This window comes from Carassius carassius, chromosome 21 (genome assembly GCF_963082965.1).
Source record: "Carassius carassius chromosome 21, fCarCar2.1, whole genome shotgun sequence".
NCBI classification, from domain to species: Eukaryota; Metazoa; Chordata; class Actinopteri; order Cypriniformes; family Cyprinidae; genus Carassius; species Carassius carassius.
The window spans coordinates 31,990,021-32,011,157 of record NC_081775.1 but is presented as its reverse complement, the minus strand read 5'-3'; the positions used below and the strand labels follow the sequence as shown (position 1 = coordinate 32,011,157).

Sequence of the window (21,137 nt, the reverse complement as noted above, 5' to 3'; positions counted from 1 at the left end):
AATTAGTGAAAAGTAAAGCGCAGCTTTTACGGCACTACTATTTTAAATAATTAAAATGTTAAACCTTTATTCAGTTAATTAGACATCATTTCAGTTACTAAAATTTAATTAAACCACTAAAAGTCCAGAAATATTACAAAGGAAGATGCAGAATTTAGGAAAAATAATTTCATAAGGTACTATTACTGTTAAAAATTGAATACATTGTTAAACTATTATGAATTCCATTGATTAGACATCATTTAGAAAATGTTAAACCACTATAAGTCCAGAAAAATTACAATGGACAACACCGAACACTGCATTGTGTCACTTGTACAGTAAATGCATCTTGAATCCAGAATGTTGAGATATTTATACTAGAACACAAGACACACACACACTGAGGAAGAGAAGGATATTCAGTCATTTTCTCCGTGTCTCCCCAGCTCTCACGTGGAGTCGTGGCCTGAGATGATGCTGACAGCCGAAGCGGCTCCCGATGACGGTCAGTGGACACTGAAGCAGAGACACATGGACTCAGACCGCAGTCTGACCAGGGAGGCGGAGCCAGGGGCGGGGCCTGGAGCCGGACCAATGAGACGGCTGGGGCCGGGCGAGAGGCGGGAACTCAAGCTGGCGCGTCTCAAGCAGATCATGCAGCGTTCGCTCAGCGAATCAGACGCAGAAGAGTCCAAACCGCCCCGACCCGAGCGGCCCACGCAGCTGTCCATCGCAGAGCCCGACGAAAACAAACAGACGCACTTCACGCACAGAACTCCCAAATCCATGGACGCTTGCAACCCGTCTCCGTCATCAGACCACAGCGACCCAGAAACCAAACCCGAAGAGAAGCTCACCACCAGTCCCAAAAGTGCACTCAAGTCTCCGTCCTCCCGCAGGAAAACCTCGCAGAACCTCAAACTGAGAGTCACGTTTGACGAGCCGCCGCGGAAGGACGGACCAGCGCCGGACGCCAAAGTCCAGCCCAGCAAACGAGCGTTTGGGACGTTTCGCTCCATAATGGAAACCCTGAGCGGAAACCAGAACAGCAACAACAACAACACCCCCAAACACGCCGGGAAGAAGAGCGAATCCAAGAGCAAAAGCAAGACGAGCGCCGTTTAAATCTAGAAACTGATTCAAATCCAGCAGCTGCTCGATGACATCCATCTTTTCAACAATAAAACTCTCTCATACATGTGCGTTTCCAAACAGTAGTTTCACAGTACTGTGATTTTGTACAGACTCTACAATCAAAAACCAGCAGAGAGTGACAGCCGTACAGCGAACAATCAAACGAACGAACGAACAAACGAATCATTAAATGATTCGCTGCACAGAACTCTTGAAGGATCCAGCACTGCACCTTCAGTTTCTGATCGATTTCAAAACTAATACATTTTATATGTCATCTGTATTGTTTTGAGTTTAAGTATGGATTTATAATTTAACTATTATGTTTGAATGCAAGAAACACTATATTATTGGAATCTTTGTAACGACATTTGGCCATTAAAATAAAGAGGTTTTAAACTGAGCTAATCGTCAGATGGGGAAAGAAACCGTTTTTGAAAAATTAAGATCTTAAATCGAAGCAGAAAGTCTTTAATTCATACAGTTTTGGCATTAAATGTTGCATGCATTGCTAAAAAAAACTAAAAAACATCTTTAACATCCTTAACTGAAAAGACATTTACTAGAGATGCAAAATGAGGATTTGAAGTCCTACTTTGAGAAATTGCTTATTGCTTATTATTCAAAAGAGAAAGAGGGATTTGCTCCGATCTGAACGTGAGCGAGTTTCCCTGAAGTCATGAACTCTGAACCCAGTTTAATGCTCGTGAAAGGAGAATATTGTATTCCAGGAGCCGATGTGTGCTGATGAATCAGAGCTCGTTTACAGGCGCTCGGCTCCGAAACAGCAGCTTTAATTGGAGCCGGATGAGAGAGAGAGAGAGAGAGAGAGAGATGGTGTGTTTAAGGCTGTTGTGCAGCATGAAAATGGAGCAGACGAGTGCTTGATTTGACAGGAGGAGAGTCGTCTATAGATTTTTGTGTCCATTGTTTGGCTTATTTGTGTGCTGCTTTACTCAGTCAATCAAATATAATTGACAGCGCTGGGCTGCTGTTGTTTCTGGATGACAGCAGTTAATGCCGCCGGAAAACAGCTGTGGAAACTTTCTGTGTGAACGATGGGAAAAGGTTTCTACAGAACGGTGACAGTCGAGCACATTAATTGACACAGAGGAGGGATAATACCATAATCAACCTTTAATTGTGCTGCTTCTGTTCCACACCATCACGTCCGTTCACATGAAACTAATCCTCAGTCTGTGTCCGTTTGGAACCAAGGATTGTTGTGGTTTATTAAATGGTCATAAGTTGTTAAAACTAAAAAACGAGTTGTATCTGATCAGCAACTTCAGATTAATGAGTGAATGTGATAACAAAATCAGTTTAATGTTATTTTACACTCTTGAAAATAAGATCCTTGTGTCTAAATGGTTCCATAAAGAACCTTTAACATCTGTTTCACAAAAGCTTCTGTGTGGTGGAAGAAGGTTCTTCAGATTATAAACAGGTAAGACGGCACCTTTATTTTTAATAAAGAGTGTATCCGTGAAGAAATTCTTTATTTCAAACTACACATAAACCATTTTATAATTAATGCTATATTTAAATAGAGCAAAAGTATTTAATAATCTGGCTGGTGCCATCAGGTGGAAAGAAACAGAAAGTAATACCACAGTTTCACACTATATAGAAGACTACAGTGTTTTCTGACAGAATTACTTACTTTTATTAGGTTTTACGTATATTTAGATTGTCAAAGCTGTTTTTTATGTTAATCTGAAGTGTCAGTTTTTGCATTATTATAGTCAAAACTGAACATGGAGAAAGCATTTTGTTACCTATAATCCAAGTCAAACGTCAAAATATAAATACATCAGTTTATGGTACTAATGTGATTTTATTTCTTTAAACCATTCAGTCATTATTTCACATCTGATGTCAGTGCTGTTGTCTCCGGCAGTTAGTGACTGGCCTGCGATGGCTCCTTTAACCTGTTTGATTGATCTGGAGCGGATGGAGCTCGGGCCCCGGGCCCCGGGCCCCTGGAGGACCGGTGTTCCTCCATCACCTTATTTGTTGTAAATAGCAGCTCATTACACGAAGCGTCCCGTCACGGCTCGATGGTCGCGCTGCAGAAACACGTCCCTCAGGAGCTCCAGACAGAAGTTTGAGATGCTGGAGTTTCTCTCCTGACAGATGCTCATTCTGGATTAACTGAGGAGGTCTTCATCTAAAAGAGTCATTTCTAGAATAAAACAGAGCAGCTGATGCTTCAGTGACTGAGCGCTGTCTTGTGTTTGTTTGCACACACTCCACCGAGCAGAAATATCTGACAGTGAGGAGGAAAAATCATCTTTATATAAAGGCTGAACAAGATTTTTTTTTCCCCCATTGCTTGTTTTTAAGAAAAATAAATATATATATATATATATATATATATGTGTATTTTTTTCTTTTTTTTTTCTTTGCATGTTAAACTGCTACATATATTTGCTCTTTTTATCACATAGACTAACACAATTAGATACAACAATACTTTTCTTAAATGTGTGCGTGTGTGTGTCCTGCGCTCTGAGGGCGGAGCATGAGCTGCATGAAGCGCTTCTGTCACGAGAGTCGGTCACATGACAGGCTTCACACACTCTCTCTGTGTGTGTGTGTGTGTGTGTGTGTGTTTGAGGTGTGTCGGCTGCTGTAGCTGAAGATGTCAGAGGAGAGGAGTTCTTCAGCGCAGACGGAGGAAGACGAGGATCTGTTCGTCAGCGCGATGCAGGTGAGATCAAGCTTCACTGACCCCCCACGGAGGATCGACACGCGCTTATGATTACACTCTCTGATCACTAATCAATATTCATAATCGGCCAAACATTAGCGGTGCATTTCCATCTGATTCTGACTCATTTCATTGAATTACACGAGAGTAGATGCGAGCGCGCATGCGCAGCAGGGCTCTCTCCGCGCGTCAACACTGCGTCGCGTCAGCGCAGACACGCGATTTTACCGAAACAATTTCACATTAGAAGCGTGTTCATTTTACATTAGATTCATTTTCAGCTATTACAGACTACATTGATAATATTAGTGTTATTTTGAAATTTGCCCAAGTATGTCATATGTGTTTATTTATTATATATATATAGCATTATGATTATGCTGATTATAAATATGCAAATAAGGTATTAACTCATTCAATATGCGTTCATCTGAATGCATTTCCATACATCTGAAGATTGGATGAATCCTGGTTCATAATTCTAGTTTGATTTTGTCTTTATATCAGACTTTGCATTCTGGCTTTCTCTTTTTATCACTCCATACATCAGAGAATACTGTAACAGACCGAAAACAAACACATTTTCACCATGTTTTAGGAGTGAAATGTTGTATAAATCAGTGTGAATGAAATATGAATAAAAAGGAATAAAGGAAGTTTATATCAGGAATAAAACGGTGAAGTTTAGTGTTTGTAAGAGAAAGAACTCTCTACAGATATGGATTTGGGTTTAAAATCTACAGACACAAATAGATAAGTGCAATGAAATAAGCACTTAAATGTGTGTTTTGCATGTTTAATTTCCACTAAATTGAAAGAAGACGTGTGATAAGGAAACAGAATAGAGCCAGATCTCATCTATCAGTCATATCGTCTCATGTGATGCTGGTTTACAGCCATCCATCGGCAGATTCTGAGATCCTTCACACTTCCTGTGCTTCTGCTCATGAGTGTGTCCTGTGACAGACACAGGTGTGTGACAGGAGTGTGTGAACATTAACTTAGCATTTTTGACTCCAGTAGTTTCTGTAGATCTACTGAAGAAAGTTAGATGCAAAGAAAAAAAAGAACCATTTAGTTTATAATATGTTAATTAACTTATAATAATTATATATATTATTAAAATAATTAAAGTTATATTATTATATAATGTTTAATATAATATTATTACAATTATAATATTATTTCATAATATATAATAATATTATATATTTTAAAATAAAAATATAATTGTATAATACATAATAATATTATACATTTTAAAATAATATTATTTTATAATATATTATTATTATATAAAGTAATAATATATATTTTATAATTATAAAATAATATATTTAAAACAAATTATATTATTTTATAATATATTATAATGTAATAATATTCAATTTTTTAATTCTAATATTGTTTTCTAATATATTATTATATATAATATAATACTATTCTAGATTTAAAATTATGATATTATTTTACAATATATAATAATTATATATTTATAATATTATATATTTAAAAATTCTAATATTGTATAATATAAAATAATATTGTATATTTTCAAATTATTGTATTATTTTATACAATATATAATAATATATATTAAAAATATTATAACATTTTATAATATATTATTATATAATGTAATAATATTATATATTTTAGAATTAAAATTTGATTGTATAATATAAAATAATATTGTATATTTTAAAATGATTATATTATTTTATACAAAAACATATTATAAATTTTTAAATTATAATATTATTTTATTATTATTATAATATTATTGTTTCACCTGAGCTGAAGTGTGTGGAGGCGTGTCATTTCTTGCATTTTTTAAATTAGGAAATGAGCTTTATATTTTAAGGGTGAAACTTGTTTATCATCTTTTTTTCGCCCCTCGCTCGTCATTGGTCAGCTGTCAAAAAGGAACTCGATGTAGAGCGGGGTTTTGCTTGGTTTGCTTTGACTGTTGTCCTGTAAAGGTGTCCTGTGTCCTGGTGTTGTTAGTCTCTGATGAACGCTGTGTGTTTTCTCTCTCTCTCAGTCTCCAGAAGCAGCTCGTCTGTCTGCAGAAGACCTCAGTCCCAGCTCAAACGGACCCCGAGACGATGACCCCGATGACCTCTTCGCCGGTCTGTGACTCTCCAATCACGTTCTCAGAGTCTGTAGATGTTCAAATCCGTCTCCGATCCAGTAATGAGCCGTTTACATATTCAGAATGTGGCGCTTCAGGATTGGATAGTTTTGAGAATGCTCTGTTTCTATTGGCTCACGACAGAACCTCAATGTCACACATACCGCTGCTCAGATGTTTGCGATGTTTTGTTTTTTTTTTAATGAAAGAAATTCATGCTTTTATTCATCATTGATTTATTAACCAGATCGGCATTTTTAACGTTACACACTTTTTCTGTTCTTTGTGTTTTTTATTTTTACTCTTAGCCCTAATTTTTATGTATATAATTGATAATAATAATCATGTTTCTTGAGCAGTAAATCATCATATTATTCTGATTTCTGAAGATCATGTGACACTGAAGACTGGAGGAATGATGCTGAAAATACAGCGGAGCATCACAGAAATAAATTACACTTTAACACAGATTCACACAGAAAACAGATGATTTAAATAGTAAAAATATTTCAAATTTTTACTATATTTTTTATCCAATAAATGCAGCTCTGGTGAGCAGAAGAGACTTCTTTCCGAGACATCAAACCCAACTTTCTGAACTGCAGAGTTAATGGCATCTAGTTAATAATCAGCTGAAGTGAGAGTTTTCTGAACTCTTTCAGAAGCGACGGAGGAAGTGTCTCTGGACAGTCCAGAGCGTCAGCCGATCCTGTCAGACGGACCGTCTCCAGCCATCACACCGGTCAGCATCAGCCCCAGAGTGGACGTGTTTGACCGCTCGCCGGACCTGGTGAAGCACCGCATCTCATCATCTCACAGATCACACAATCACATTAGTGACCAGTGCATTTGACAAAATGAGTTATTTTATTTTCACATTCAGAATGATTTATGATCTGGTGAAGTCGGATGAAAAAGGACTGAGCTACATCTGTCTGAAGTCACTTTAGAGAAAAACCGATCTAAACTGATTTCTCTGAAGGTTTTCTCCCTGTTCTGCCATTATAATCATTATTGGATTAATAATCAAAGTACAGCTGTTTTTTATTGCATCTTTGTTGTTATAAACAAGAAACAATGTAAAAAAAAGAAAAGAAAAGTATTTAAGAAAAAGACTGCAAAACATCCTTCTCTTACTCGGTCTTGTTTTCTAAACATTCATGAATCAAGATGCATTTATTGTACAAGTGAAATGATTTAAGATATTAAGTTTTGTTTGCTAAAAAAACAAAAACATTTTGTGAATTTTTGCTTAAAACAAGGAAAAATATCTGCCAATATTTTGAAAATGTTTTTGCTTGTTTTAAGCAAAAACGAATACTTTAGTTTTTTAAAGAAAATAAGACATGATATCTCAAATGATGTCACTTGTACAGTAAATGCATCTTGATTCAAGAATGTTTAGATATTTATTCTAGAACACAAGACACACACACTGAGGAAGAGAAGCATCTTTTGCCATAAAACAAAAAGAAAAATATAAAAATCACTTAAGTGTGTTTATTACAAATGCATTAATTATTAAAACTAGAAAAGAAGTTCAGTCAGGCAGCGAGTGATTCCCTCTTTTCTTTTATTGTTTGATTAATATTAATGCGACGGATATCGTGTGATGCACTGATCTAATATCATGTTACACTTCTGATGTTTTTCCCCAGATCTTCACTTAACACATAACAGATTTTGTTTGCGTGAATACTTTCGCCTGCTGTAAACACATTTGTTTCTCACATTCACTGGACTTTTTCTCTCTAGGATGAAGAAGAAGAGGAAAACAGGGACACGTTTGACATCCAGATCTCAGTTTCTGACCCTGAGAAAGTTGGTAAAGTGTTAGTTATATATATATATACTTTATATTATATTATTTATTTAGATTTATATTATTGTATTTGTTTATATTTATACATATTTATTTACTTATTTATTTTACATATATATCATGGAATATACATACTTTGTTTTATATTATTTATTTTTTTTTTTATTTTTTTTTTTTTTATATATTACTTATTTTGGTCTGTATTATTGTTTTTTTTATATATTATTTATATATATATATATATATATATATATATATTTATATATATATATATATATATTTATTTATTTTACATGTATATCTCATGGAATATACATACTTTATTTTATATTATTTATTTTTATTTTTTATTATTGTTTTTGTTAAATATTTTTCATATATACATTTTTTCATATTTATCTTTATTTACATAGACTTTATTTTCTATCATTTATTTATTAAGATTTACCACAGTTTCTTGTGTATTCGTGCACACATGATGATTCTGATTGTGATGAATGTCTTTGTTTTTCTAGGTGACGGCATGAATGCGTTCATGATCTATAAAGTGACGACTAAAGTAAGAAAAGCTTCAGGTTGTGATCTGAGATGATGTGGATCTTCTGGAGGACGTGTGTGACTCTGTCTCTGTGTTTGCAGACCGGTCTGTCCATATTCAGCAGAGACGAGGTGTGTGTCAAGAGGCGCTTCAGTGATTTTCTGGGTTTGCACAGTAAACTAGCCTCCAAGTACATGCACATGGGCTTCATCGTTCCTCCTGCACCTGAGAAGAGCATTGTGGGTAAGTCCATGCACGTATGATCAGAGACGTGTTGTGATGGTGTCATATCAATGATAAGCTCGTGTGTGTGTGTGTGTGTTTCAGGAATGACGAAGGTCAAAGTGGGGAAAGAGGATCTGTCATCGGTGGAGTTTGTAGAGAAGAGAAGATCTGCTCTGGAAAGGTATTCAAACTAATTAGTTAAAGAGAAATGTGCAAGAGCTGGGTTGAGTTCTTGATTGTAATCGATTCTCATTTTGATGAACCGATATCGATTCTTTTATAAAATATGATGTGTACTGGATATAATATTTGTAGCTCCATCCATCCAATAATGCGAATCATCTTTGTGCTTGAGTAACACAATATCATAATGCATTATATGTAAAAGTAAGTTTCCAGCACTGGAGGTGACAGTCATCTCTTCCTGTTTACTACTAGTTACAGCAGCAAATAAACACGAACGAACATCAGAGGAATCAGAACAGCTCACTGAAATGAATCAGTTAGTGTTTGAACCGAAGAAAGACATCAGTGAAACAGATTGAGATCAATAACATCACATGTACCTCAGGAAGGACATTCAAGGACCATAAACTCAATAGTCAGTCAACATTTACTGGACCTGATTGGCTAAATATCAAAATGAATCAGTATTGAATTGAGATTCATAACTGAATCGAATCCCAAGCAAATGAATCGAATCGATGCCCAGGCCTAGATGGCTCTCTCTGTTTTCTGTTGGTCTGATGCGCTGGAAAGATCACTCGTGTTCTGCTCTTTTGTGGCTAAAAGGTTAAGCAAGAAATATTAGATAAATAATTATGGAGGTGTGCTGCTGTGCTGTCGTTCTCTCCGCTGTTGATCGCTGCTGCGCTCCTGGTTTTGCACAAACTGATGAATCGAATAAAAATTACAGTTAAGTGAGGCGCTGACATTTCTCTGCCCTTTTTATCCGTCCGCTGACTGACGTGAAGGTCAGCGTCTCGGCTCTTACAGAACTGGGTGCTGATGGGAGATGTGTGTTTGTGCTGCAGGTATCTGCTGAGGACGGTCAAACACCCAGCGCTGCTCAAAGACCCCAATGTCCTGCAGTTTCTGGAGAGTTCAGAGGTACCTTCGCCGTTTCTGTTAACCATAGAGAGACAGACAGTTACTGAGCTGATCTGAATAAGCTACATCTGTCTGTAGTTTACAGCATTTCGTACCTTTAATAAATTTGCATCAACAATAACTAGAGGTAACCGCTACTATTGACCATGTGGTAAAATTTCTACTGTTTCTTGTGAGTATAATTATGGAAGCTCATTTCTGCAACGGGATGAAAAAATGTCAAAGAGGTAATTGCAATTTTCTTGCAATTTTGAGAAGGATTCTCAGAATTGTGAGATATAAACTCTGAATTACAAGAAATTCACTCTGAATTGAGGTATAAACTCAGAATTACAAGAAATTAACTCTGAATTGAGGTATAAACTCAGAATTACAAGAAATTAACTCTGAATTGAGGTATAAACTCAGAATTACAAGAAATTCACTCTGAATTGAGGTATAAACTCAGAATTACAAGAAATTCACTCTGAAGTGACGTGACATTCAGCCAAGTATGGTGACCCATACTCAGAATTTGTGCTCTGCGTTTAACCCATCCGAAATGCACACACACAGAGCAGTGAACACACACACACACACACTGTGAGCACACACCCGGAGCAGTGGGCAGCCATTTATGCTGCGGCGCCCGGGGAGCAGTTGGGGGTTCGATGCCTTGCTCAAGGGCACCTAAGTCGTGGTATTGAAGGTGGAGAAAGAACTGTACATGCACTTCCCCCACCCACAATTCCTGCCGGCCCGGGACTCGAACTCACAACCTTTCGATTGGGAGTCCGACTCTCTAACCATTAGGCCACGACTTCCCACGAATTGAGGTATAATCTCAGAATTACAAGAAATTCACTCTGAATTGAGGTATAATCTCAGAATTACAAGAAATTCACTCTGAATTGAGGTATAAACTCAGAATTACAAGAAATTAACTCTTAATTGAGGTATAAACTCAGAATTACAAGAAATTAACTCTGAATTGAGGTATAAACTCAGAATTACAAGAAATTCACTCTGAATTGAGGTATAAACTCAGAATTACAAGAAATTCACTCTGAATTGAGGTATAAACTCAGAATTACAAGAAATTCACTCTGAATTGAGGTATAATCTCAGAATTACAAGAAATTAACTCTGAATTGAGGTATAATCTCAGAATTACAAGAAATTAACTCTGAATTGAGATATAAACTCAGAATTACAAGAAATTCACTCTGAATTGAGGTATAAACTCAGAATTACAAGAAATTCACTCTGAATTGAGGTATAAACTCAGAATTACAAGAAATTCACTCAGAATTACAAGAAATTCACTCTGAATTGAGGTATAAACTCAGAATTACAAGAAATTCACTCTGAATTGAGGTATAATCTCAGAATTACAAGAAATTAACTCTGAATTGAGGTATAAACTCAGAATTACAAGAAATTAACTCTGAATTGAGGTATAAACTCAGAATTACAAGAAATTCACTCTGAATTGAGGTATAATCTCAGAATTACAAGAAATTCACTCTGAATTGAGGTATAAACTCAGAATTACAAGAAATTAACTCTGAATTGAGATATAAACTCAGAATTACAAGAAATTAACTCTGAATTGAGATATAAACTCAGAATTACAAGAAATATAACCTGAATTGAGATATAAACTCAGAATTACAAGAAATATACTCTGAATTGAGATTTAAACTCAGAATTACAAGAAATATACTCTGAATAGGGCTGGGCAAAAAATCGATTTAATCGATTTATCGATTTTGTAGTTTAAAACGATTTTTATTTTGGAAACTCAAGTTTTTTTGCCAAAAATATTTTTTTCGGACTTTTCCGCGTTTCATCCTTGTGCGTTACCATAGCGCGATATGAGCCAGCCCCCGCCCCACGTAACCATAGAGACAGTAAAAGAAGCGCGTAACACAGTCAAAACAACATGGCAGCATGTAGCACTAGCAGTGAATTACTTCCAAAGAAAGGCACAGGTAATTCCGTAATTTGGAACTGGTTTGGTTTTGATGCAGCAGACAAAACACAGACGAAGCCTTGCTGCAAAATATGTTTCAAGGCTGTTGCTACTGGAAGCAGTAGTACAACAAATCTTTTCCAGCACCTGAGGAATGAACATCGCGAAGAATGGGAGAAGTGCAGCCGGCTCCGTAACGAAAACGGCTCCTCTAGCACACCTGCTAATGTTAAAAAGCAAACTACACTTCCTGAGAGCTTTACAAACTGTGTGCCTTATGATAAGAACGGAGCGCGATGGAAAGCGATTACAGAGGCGATCACGTTTTATATTGCCACAGACAGTTTACATTTGTTCACTCTTTGAGCAGGCTATATGTCTGCCACAGGCATGTTTCATTTTTTATATTCACACTATACTGAGAAGAGTTTATTTTTTTAATTATAATGCTATATGTTACAAAATTTGTAATTATCTGATTTCTTGAACAGAAAATTTAAGCTACTGTGAAGTTGTTGCACTTTTGCTTAAACCTGGGTTAAAGCTTGAAATTGTTGAATGACAGAGCCTCATTTACTTTTTGTTTTGGGATTCTACGCATTTTAACTCTTGAGGACAATCATAGCAATAAAGTTGCACTTTTGACGCTATATCTGATGTCTGCAGTCATTTTTAAGTGCATTGAAAAAAAAATCGAAAATCGAATCGAAACTCGAATTTTTCTTTAAAAATCGAACTCTGACTCTGAATTATGATATAAACTCAGAATTACAAGAAATATACTCTGAATTGAGATATAAACTCCGAATTACAAGAAATATACTCTGAATTGAGATATAAACTCAGAATTACAAGAAATATAGGTAACACTTTAGTATAGGGTCCAATTCATGAACAGTTAAATGTTTCCCACTTAAACTTATGCTTATGCAAAAATGTGCAATATCCTTATATTATAACTCTGAATTGCGATATAAACTCAAAATTACAAGAAATTAACTCTGAATTGAGATATGAATTCCAAATTGCAAGAAAAAAACTCATAATGGGAAATAATAAACTCAGAATTACAAGAAATATACTCAAAATTTTACAAGAAATATACTCAGAAATAAGAAATAAACTCAGAATTAAGAGAGAAACTCCAAATTGAAATTAAGTGATATAAACTCAGAACTACAAGAAATAAACTCCGAATTGAGAGAGAAACTCCAAATTGCAAGAAATAAACTCAGAATTAAAAGAAATAAACTTGCAAAAAGTTACAAGTTACATTTATTTGTTTTATTCCTCGTCTGAAAGAAGTTTTCATCTAAATGTGGTTTCCTGGTATTATGGAGATGATTCTTTTGAATGTATGATGAAAAAACACTGCAAGTAGTTGTTTCAGAATGAATCAACTTGACATCAGATTATACATGAAGAGAAACAATCATGTGTTCTGTACATTATATTACGTACAGCGCTCATAATGTCACCAGTGTTGATAACATCACACTTTTGATGGTTTCCTGAATAACACACAGAACAGATCCAATGTGTTCTGCTCCTCCAGGCTCTGAGTTTCTCTTTATAGGCCCAGAAGTGGCTTAGGAATGACTGTATTAAGTATGTATAATGGAAGACTGAGGCAATTGTAAAGGGCTAAACGCTCGGGCCGATTGAAAGCTATTTTTGCCGGTGGGTCCTCTGAGAGTTTTCCAGGGTGAAACGTATTAAATTGGACCGGCATTGAAATGTATGGGACTGGAGAAAATCCCTGTGCGCTGCGGGAGGAGAAACGCTCCCCGCGGGACAAGGGCTGAGCCGCGGCCTGTTAACCGGTTTGTTTGCCCTTATTTGTCATTTTATCCCAGCTGCCGCGAGCGGTTAGCACACAGGCGCTGAGTGGAGCCGGAATATTGAGGATGGTAAACAAAGCAGCCGACGCTGTCAACAAAATGACAATCAAGATGAATGAATCGGATGCGGTAAGGCTCGGATTTTTGGACTTGAATAATGAGACGAATTAATGAGCTGCTCTCTGGCTCCAATCCTTAAGTGTGTGTGTGTGAGTGTGTGTGTGTGAGTGTGTGTGTGTGTGTGTGTGTGTGTGTGTGTGTGTGTGTGTGTGTGTGAGTGTGTGTGTGTGTGTGTGTGTGTGTGTGTGTGTGAGTGTGTGTGTGAGTGTGTGTGTGTGTGTGTGTGAGTGTGTGTGTGTGTGTGTGTGTGTGAGTGTGTGTGTGAGTGTGTGTGTGAGTGTGTGTGTGTGTGTGTGTGTGTGTGTGTGTGTGTGTGTGTGTGTGTGTGTGTGTGTGTGTGTGAGTGTGTGAGTGTGTGTGTGAGTGTGTGTGTGTGTGTGTGTGTGTGTGTGTGTGTGTGTGTGTGTGTGTGTGTGTGTGTCTGTGTGTGTGTGTGTGTGTGTGTGTGTGTGAGAGTGTGTGTGTGTGTGTGTGTGAGTGTGTGTGTGTGTGAGTGTGTGTGTGAGTGTGTGTGTGTGTGTGTGTGTGAGTGTGTGTGTGTGTGTGTGTGTCTGTGTGTGTGTGTGTGTGTGTGTGTGTGAGTGTGTGTGTGTGTGTGTGTGTGTGTGTGTGTGTGTGTGTGTGTGTGTGTGAGTGTGTGTGTGGGAGAGAGAGCAGGGGTCAGGACATGTGACACGCGTGAGCTAAAAATTATTCTTACTCAGTGTTTGTGTCTTGTGTTCTAGTATTAATATCTAAACATTATTAAATTTCATCTCAAATTGAGATGAATTTACTGTACAAGTAACATGATTTAAGACATTATGTTTGTTTTCTGTAAAAAAAAAAAAAATAATAATAATGTTAGTTTTTCCTGAAAGCAAGCAGAAATATCTGCAAATGAAAGAAAAATAATCTTGTTCAGTCTTTGAATTAAGATTATTTTTATTTGCCTTCACTGGCAGATATTTTTGCTTGTTTTAAACAAAAACTAAAAAAATTTTGATTTTTTTTTTTTTTTAAAAGACATAATATCTTAAATCATGTTACTTGTACAGTAAATGCATCTTGATTGACATTTATTCTAGAACACAAGACACACACACTGAGTAAGAGAAGGATGTTTTGCAGTGCGTCCAGCACACATACATGTAAAAACAGTTTATAAAAATATAGATTCCATGAAGAACCTTTGACATACTTTCAAATGCACAAGAGATTCTTTAGAATGTTAAAATGTTATTTCTGAAGCGTGTAGTGTTGTAATCCTGGTTTCTTCACTGATTGTGTGTTTGTGTATAAAGTGGTTTGAGGAGAAACAGCAGCAGTTTGAGAATCTGGACGTTCAGCTCAGAAAACTTCACGCTAGTGTGGAATCACTGGTGTGTCACAGGAAGGGTGAGAATACAAATAATAACATCAAAACATGTTTATGATCTAATACACTACTAGTCAAAAGTTTGGGGTCAGTGTTTTTTGAGTCTGTTCTGCTCACCAAGGCTGCATTTATTTGATAAAAAATACAGTAAAAATGTGAAATATTATAGAATATAAAGCAGCTGTTTTCTCTGTGAATACCCATTAAAATATAATTTATTTCTATGATGCACAGCTGTATTTTCAGCATCATTACTCCAGTCTTCAGAAATGTTTCTCAAGCAGTAAATCATCATATTTTCATGATTTCTGAAGATCATGTGACACTGAAGACTGGAGGAATGATGCTGAAAATACAGCGGAGCATCACAGAAATAAATTACACTTTAACACAGATTCACACAGAAAACAGATGTTTTACATTAGAATAATATTTCACTATTTTTACTGTATTTTTGATTAAATAAATGCAACCTGGGTGAGCAGAGAGACTTTGTAAACTGGTGATGTACAGTATATGCTGAATGAAGCCTCTTCTCTGTTCTCTCTGTGACTCTCAGAGCTGTCTGTGAACACGGCGGCGTTCGCTAAAAGCGCGGCTATGCTCGGAAACTCAGAGGATCACACGGCGCTGTCGCGAGCTCTGTCCCAGCTGGCCGAGGTGGAGGAGAAGATCGAGCAGCTGCATCAGGAGCAGGCGTACGCTGACTTCTACCTGATCTCAGAGCTGCTGGGAGACTATGTGCGGCTCATCACCGCCGTCAGAGTGAGTGGAGCACATCCTGAGCGCTGAGAAACTTCATCTAGTTTCTGGCTAGGCAAACATAAAACACGTCAAAAAAAACACGTGTCCCTGCAGCACAGAAGCAGTCATCAGGAGCACAGATGTATATTTGTAGAAATAGACAACAATACACTGTATGAGTCACAATTATACATTTCTCTTTTATGACAAAAATCATTAGGATATTAAGATAAGATCATGTTCTGTGAAGATATTTAATAAACTTCCTACCTTAAATATATCAAAACTTAATGTTTGATTAGTAATATGCATTGCTAAGAACTTCATTTAAACAATTTTAAAGACGATTTCCTCAATATTTAGATTTTTTTGCTCCCTCAGATTCCAGATTTTCAAATATTGTCCTCCTAACAAACCAGACATCAATGGAGAGATGATTTATTCAGCTTCAGATGATGCATAAATCTAAATTTCACAAAATTGACCCTTAAGACTGCTTCTGTGCTCCTGGGTCACGTATGTCCTTGATGTAAAATAATAGAAGTCTAGTCAAATCAAAAGAACACAGTGGTCACATCATAAAGGCATACAAATAAATAAAATAAAATAATAGAATGCATAAGATCGATGTGAAGTGATCATATTCCCAAGTACTCTAGAGATGTGTGTTTTAAACATGTGTTTCATAATGCAGTGGGGTTTTATATTTGTCATTATTAATGCTACACTATGTAACTTTAAAAGAAAACAAAATAAAGTGTTATGAATGAAAGTATGCAAAAACACTGACGCACTTTAAGAACGATTTATATTCAGAGGATATATGCGTATATTTTATCATTTTTATTCGTTTTTATGAATTATCAATTTTTATTCAAAGTACATCAGTTTTTTTAAAAAGCTTTTTAGCTCCTTGCTTTATTTTTTGTTAACTATAATAACTCTGTGTGTGTGTGTGTGTGTGTGTGTATATCTGTGTGTGTGTGTGTGTGTGTGTGTGTGTGTGTGTATCTGTGTGTGTGTGTGTGTGTCTGTCTGTGTGTGTGTATATCTCTGTGTGTGTGTGTGTGTGTGTGTGTGTGTGTGTGTCTGTGTGTGTGTGTGTGTGTGTGTGTGTGTGTCTGTCTGTGTGTCTGTGTCTGTGTGTGTGTGTGTGTGTGTGTGTGTGTCTGTGTGTCTGTGTGTGTATGTGTGTGTGTGTTTGTGTGTGTCTGTGTGTCTGTGTCTGTGTGTGTGTGTGTGTGTGTGTGTGTCTGTCTGTGTGTCTGTGTGTGTATGTGTGTGTGTGTTTGTGTGTGTCTGTGTGTGTGTGTCTGTGTGTGTCTGTGTGTGTGTGTGTGTGTGTCTGTGTGTCTGTGTCTGTGTGTGTGTGTGTGTGTGTGTGTGTCTGTCTGTGTGTCTGTGTGTGTGTATATCTCTGTGTGTCTGTGTGTCTGTGTCTGTGTGTGTGTGTGTGTGTGTGTGTGTCTGTCTGTGTCTGTGTCTGTGTGTGTGTGTGTGTGTGTGTGTGTCTTTGTGTCTGTGTGTGTATGTGTGTGTGTGTTTGTGTGTGTCTGTGTGTGTGTGTGTGTGTGTGTGTGTGTGTGTGTGTCTGTGTGTGTGTGTGTGTGTGTGTATGTGTGTGTGTGTGTGTGTGTGTGTCTGTGTGTGTGTGTGTGTGTGTGTCTGTGTGTGTGTGTGTGTGTGTGTGTGTGTCTGTGTGTCTGTGTGTGTATATCTGTGTGTGTGTGTGTGTGTGTGTGTGTGTGTCTGTGTGTGTGTGTGTCTGTGTGTGTGTGTGTGTGTGTGTGTGTGTGTGTATATCTGTGTGTGTGTGTGTGTGTGTGTGTGTGTGTGTGTGTGTGTGTGTGTCTGTGTGTGTGTGTGTGTGTGTGTGTGTGTGTGCACAGGGAGTGTTTGACCAGCGGATGAAAACATGGGGCAAGTGGCAGGACGCTCAGCTGATGCTGCAGCGCAAGAGAGAAGCCGAAGCCAAACTACAGTACGCCAACAAACCTGAGAAACTGCAGCAGGCCCGAGACGAGATCAGAGAGGTACAGAACACCTCAGACTCATCCTGACGAGACGCTGTGATAGCGCTGGGGCTGATGGGAAATATCCAGCACGTTTGTTTCCCTTCCCTCCCTCCGGTTCATTCATATCTCTACTGTGTTTAGCTCCGATCACCTGACAGCTGCAGGAATTCATGACAGTTATTGATTCTTTTAAGCACGAAACATTTCCAGCCTTTTTAATTTCTGCATTTTCCCCGTCACGCCCCACAAAGGAGATCGAGGAGGTAGGACCTTCGCTTTGATTTGATTTGCTGTCTCCATCGTCACGTCTGCTCTCTCACACACACTGTAGACCAGAGACTCATTATAGATCCATCAGACACTCGTCTCAAACACCGCAGCGGCTTTAATCTCTCACCTTAAAAAAAAAAGAGTTCAGATGGAATGAAAATGTGCTCAAGATCAGGATGAGTTTGTTTCTTCATCAGGTTTGTAGAAATGCAGCACTGCATCAGTGTCTCATCAATGGATGCTCTGCAGTGAATGGGTGCCGTCAGAATGAGAGTCTGATAAAAACATCTTAATGCTGGATGTGTTTCATCTTTTGTCTTCTCCAGATGTTCACTGATGGACTGGAGTGCTGTGGATTATTGTGATGTTTTTATCAGACTCTCATTCTGACGGCACCCATTCACTGCAGAGCACCCATTGATGAGACACTGATGCAGTGCTACATTTCTACAAACCTGATGATGAAATTCAACACATTTTCATCTTCAGGTGAATTGTTCCTTCACCTGCTGTAGTATTTAATAAAAGCTGATGTCTTGTGTTGTTTAGTTGTAGTTTTCAATGCAGGATTCATTATAGTTCATGCCTTCATTCCATTAATCATCATCATTCACTAGACTCTGTTCTGCTCATGACGGACAGACACACTCTTTAACACACTTACTCTCACACACACACACACACACACACACACACACTCTTACTCTCACACACACACTGAAGTCATAAAGCCTCTCGTGTGTCTCTGTGTGTGTGTGTGTGTTCAGTGGGAAGGTAAAGTGCAGCAGGGGGAAAGAGATTTTGAGCAGATCTCGAGAAACATCCGGCGAGAGGTTGGTCAGTTCGAGGTGAGAAGTGTGTCTTTGCTCTCGCTGTTAAACCAAGCGCTGGATTCTCTGTCCTAAGCGTCTCTTTCTCTTCACAGAAAGAGCGAGTGAAGGATTTCAGAGTCGTCATCATTAAATATCTGGAGTCCCTCGTTCACTCACAGCAGCAGGTATGTGTTGAACCATCATGACTGACTGATTAACTCCAGATCAGCGCTTGTGAAAGCTCTTTTCTTGTGTGTTTTCTGTTTTTCAGCTAATAAAATACTGGGAGGCGTTCTTACCTGAAGCCAAAGCGATCGCGTAATTCATCACACCACCGTCTTTCTTTATTCCACAGCATGATCATGCAAGAAGCTGCTCAGACTCAATGAAACCTAATGATAGCACTACATTAATAAACCCAGAATCTGAATCTCTTTGTACCTGGTTTGTCTTGCAGTAGGCAGTGATCCGGCAGGGGAAGGCCTTCTGAAGCGGTTTCTGCTCTCCTTTATATGAATAATGAAGCATTATTCTTTAATAATCAGTATTTAAGAGCATCAATAATCAACGAGGCTTCTGTTAGCTCATGCACGATATGCATATTTTGTAGCCTGAAATTTAAGTTGATTCATTGTATAACGGATTTTTTAATCACAAGTATTTTTACTCTACATTCCTGTGCAACGATATCTGAACCTTAATAAAGAAGTGAATGCGTATCAGAACTGGACTTGTAGTGAGTTTTGGCTCCAAAAATAAATGAATACAGAACAATGTAAATGTTTGCATTAATATTTTCGAGTTATGATGATTTCTAATAAAATTGTGTTTAACCAGCAAACTACACTCAGTTTGAGGAGCTTAATATTTTGTTGTCTTAATTTTTTCTGTAATATTTTTAGTTATTTCTGATGCAGTTTCATTAAATAACTTATAAGCTGTAGAAAAATTCTATATAAAACAATAGAGGATTTAACATAAATTTATTCAGAATTAAAATGCATGTTTTTAATTCAACCTTGTCCATTTAAAAACTTCAAGAATAACTTGTGCAATTATTTGTAAGAAATAAAAGAGCAGTTTCATGTCTATCCTTGTTTTTTTTTTTTTTTTTACTTTTAGAAAGGATTTGGAAAGTAATGCAATATTTTCAGAGATAGTAATGAGTACACAGTAAACTAAAGCATGTTTTTCTAGCTCTAGCTGTTCTAAAGTCAAATCACACAGCTGGAAGAGTCCTGAGATCTGCGCATGTGTTCTTTATCTCCTTCAGAAGCTCTGACTCTTAAGAGCTGTGTATTTAGTTTTTCAGAAAGCAGAAGAGCAGCTGATCATCTGTCACATCGCTGCTTAAACTCTCTTAAACAGAGAAATCAAAGAAAGCGTGTTCTTGACAGGCCCCGGCGAGCATCTCAGCGCTCTGCATACACGTCAGAAAGCCCAGGCCCGTCCTCGCCTCTGTCCCGTCTATTGGCAAGCTGTCACATTAGGAGCTGCTTCATGATGAAGGCTGTGGTGTGCATCTGTAGATCTGCAGAAGAGTCTCTGAATGGATGATGTTTGACCTGCAGGTGTTTCTAACAGTCATTCTCACTGAAACACGGAGAAAACAATGCTACATGGAGTCTTAGGTTTAGGATCTTTACGATATGTTGCACTGTTATTGAACATTAAATTCACATGTCGAATAAATCCTGCAGTGAGATGGAGGCAAATATGATAATATTGTTATGGACGGCTTGAGAAGGCTGAAAACATCTGACTGTGGTTTACTTCGTGTTCTCTTTGTGATATAGTCATTTTTATGTGATGTTTTGCAGTCAAGTTATTGTATTCAAAAGTTTTCTCATTTAAATACACATAAAGGCAGTGAAACAAATCCTGCCTTAACTGATGTATTATATTATATTTATGTAAGTATATAACACTCTTTTTTACATCATAGTACTGACAATGAGAAATGTTTGCATCACAGTACTAATATATATATATATCAATTTTAAACAAAATAATGCACACATATAGTAAATATAATAAATCACACACACATATAGGATATGTGTTTTTTTATTTGGAGGGTGGTATGCCAAACTATTTTCTTTCTGCATAATTTATGTATAATATATGTTTTCTTTTTGTGATTCTGTAGGCTAAGAAATTATGTAAAACTCACACAAAGAAAGATTCATGCACTTGATCATTTACGCATTTTTTTTTTTTTATCGCTAAGGAGTATCTTTTATTTTTGTATTTGTTCATTTGGGTCACTTGATCATTTGCATGAATCATACAGTGACAACTTTATTATGATATCTGTAACTAATTATAATACACTTCACCGAAACCCATCCGTTTAAATAATGATA

At 37.1% G+C, this 21,137-nt stretch overlaps 2 protein-coding genes across 6 annotated transcripts in view; both read left to right on the top strand.

Annotated features, from left to right (window-relative positions):
• LOC132098172 (synphilin-1-like) overlaps positions 1-1,519 on the top strand; it is a 13,297-nt gene extending 11,778 nt beyond the window's left edge. The window contains exon 10 of the mRNA XM_059504344.1: positions 429-1,519. Coding sequence (XP_059360327.1) covers positions 429-1,107 — 679 coding nt within the window. The 3' untranslated portion in view covers positions 1,108-1,519. The remainder of the gene's footprint in view (positions 1-428) is intronic.
• A 2,104-nt stretch (positions 1,520-3,623) lies between these two features.
• Positions 3,624-19,143, top strand: LOC132098171 (sorting nexin-2-like). 5 transcript variants are annotated; one of them, XR_009422845.1, is made up of 15 exons: positions 3,624-3,829; positions 5,874-5,961; positions 6,626-6,753; positions 7,719-7,788; positions 8,301-8,344; positions 8,425-8,566; positions 8,651-8,729; positions 9,583-9,658; positions 13,469-13,582; positions 14,857-14,950; positions 15,490-15,695; positions 17,564-17,707; positions 17,831-17,952; positions 18,727-18,792; positions 18,885-18,959. XR_009422845.1 is itself a non-coding variant. In XM_059504342.1 (15 exons), the coding sequence occupies exons 1-15, from the start codon at positions 3,761-3,763 to the stop codon at positions 19,091-19,093; spliced, it is 1,443 nt and encodes a 480-aa protein (XP_059360325.1). In that variant the 5' UTR covers positions 3,627-3,760; the 3' UTR covers positions 19,094-19,143. The 5 variants fall into 5 exon arrangements, 3 of the variants coding, with proteins under 3 accessions (XP_059360325.1, XP_059360324.1, XP_059360326.1); XR_009422844.1 differs by having other exon boundaries at positions 18,727-18,807; XM_059504342.1 differs by lacking the exon at positions 17,831-17,952 and adding an exon at positions 19,043-19,143 and having other exon boundaries at positions 3,627-3,829; positions 18,885-18,956.
• Positions 19,144-21,137: the final 1,994 nt, after the last annotated feature.

What these genes read in the sequence shown, in the direction of transcription:
- LOC132098171 (XM_059504341.1), top strand. Translation starts at nt 3,761, where the DNA reads ATGTCAGAGGAGAGGAGTTCTTCAGCGCAGACGGAGGAAGACGAGGAT. An exon ending in TTCTGACCCTGAGAAAGTTG is followed by an intron (nt 7,789 to 8,300) that starts GTAAAGTGTTAG and finishes TTGTTTTTCTAG; the next exon opens with GTGACGGCATGAATGCGTTC. An exon ending in CCCGAGACGAGATCAGAGAG is followed by an intron (nt 17,708 to 18,726) that starts GTACAGAACACC and finishes GTGTGTGTTCAG; the next exon opens with TGGGAAGGTAAAGTGCAGCA.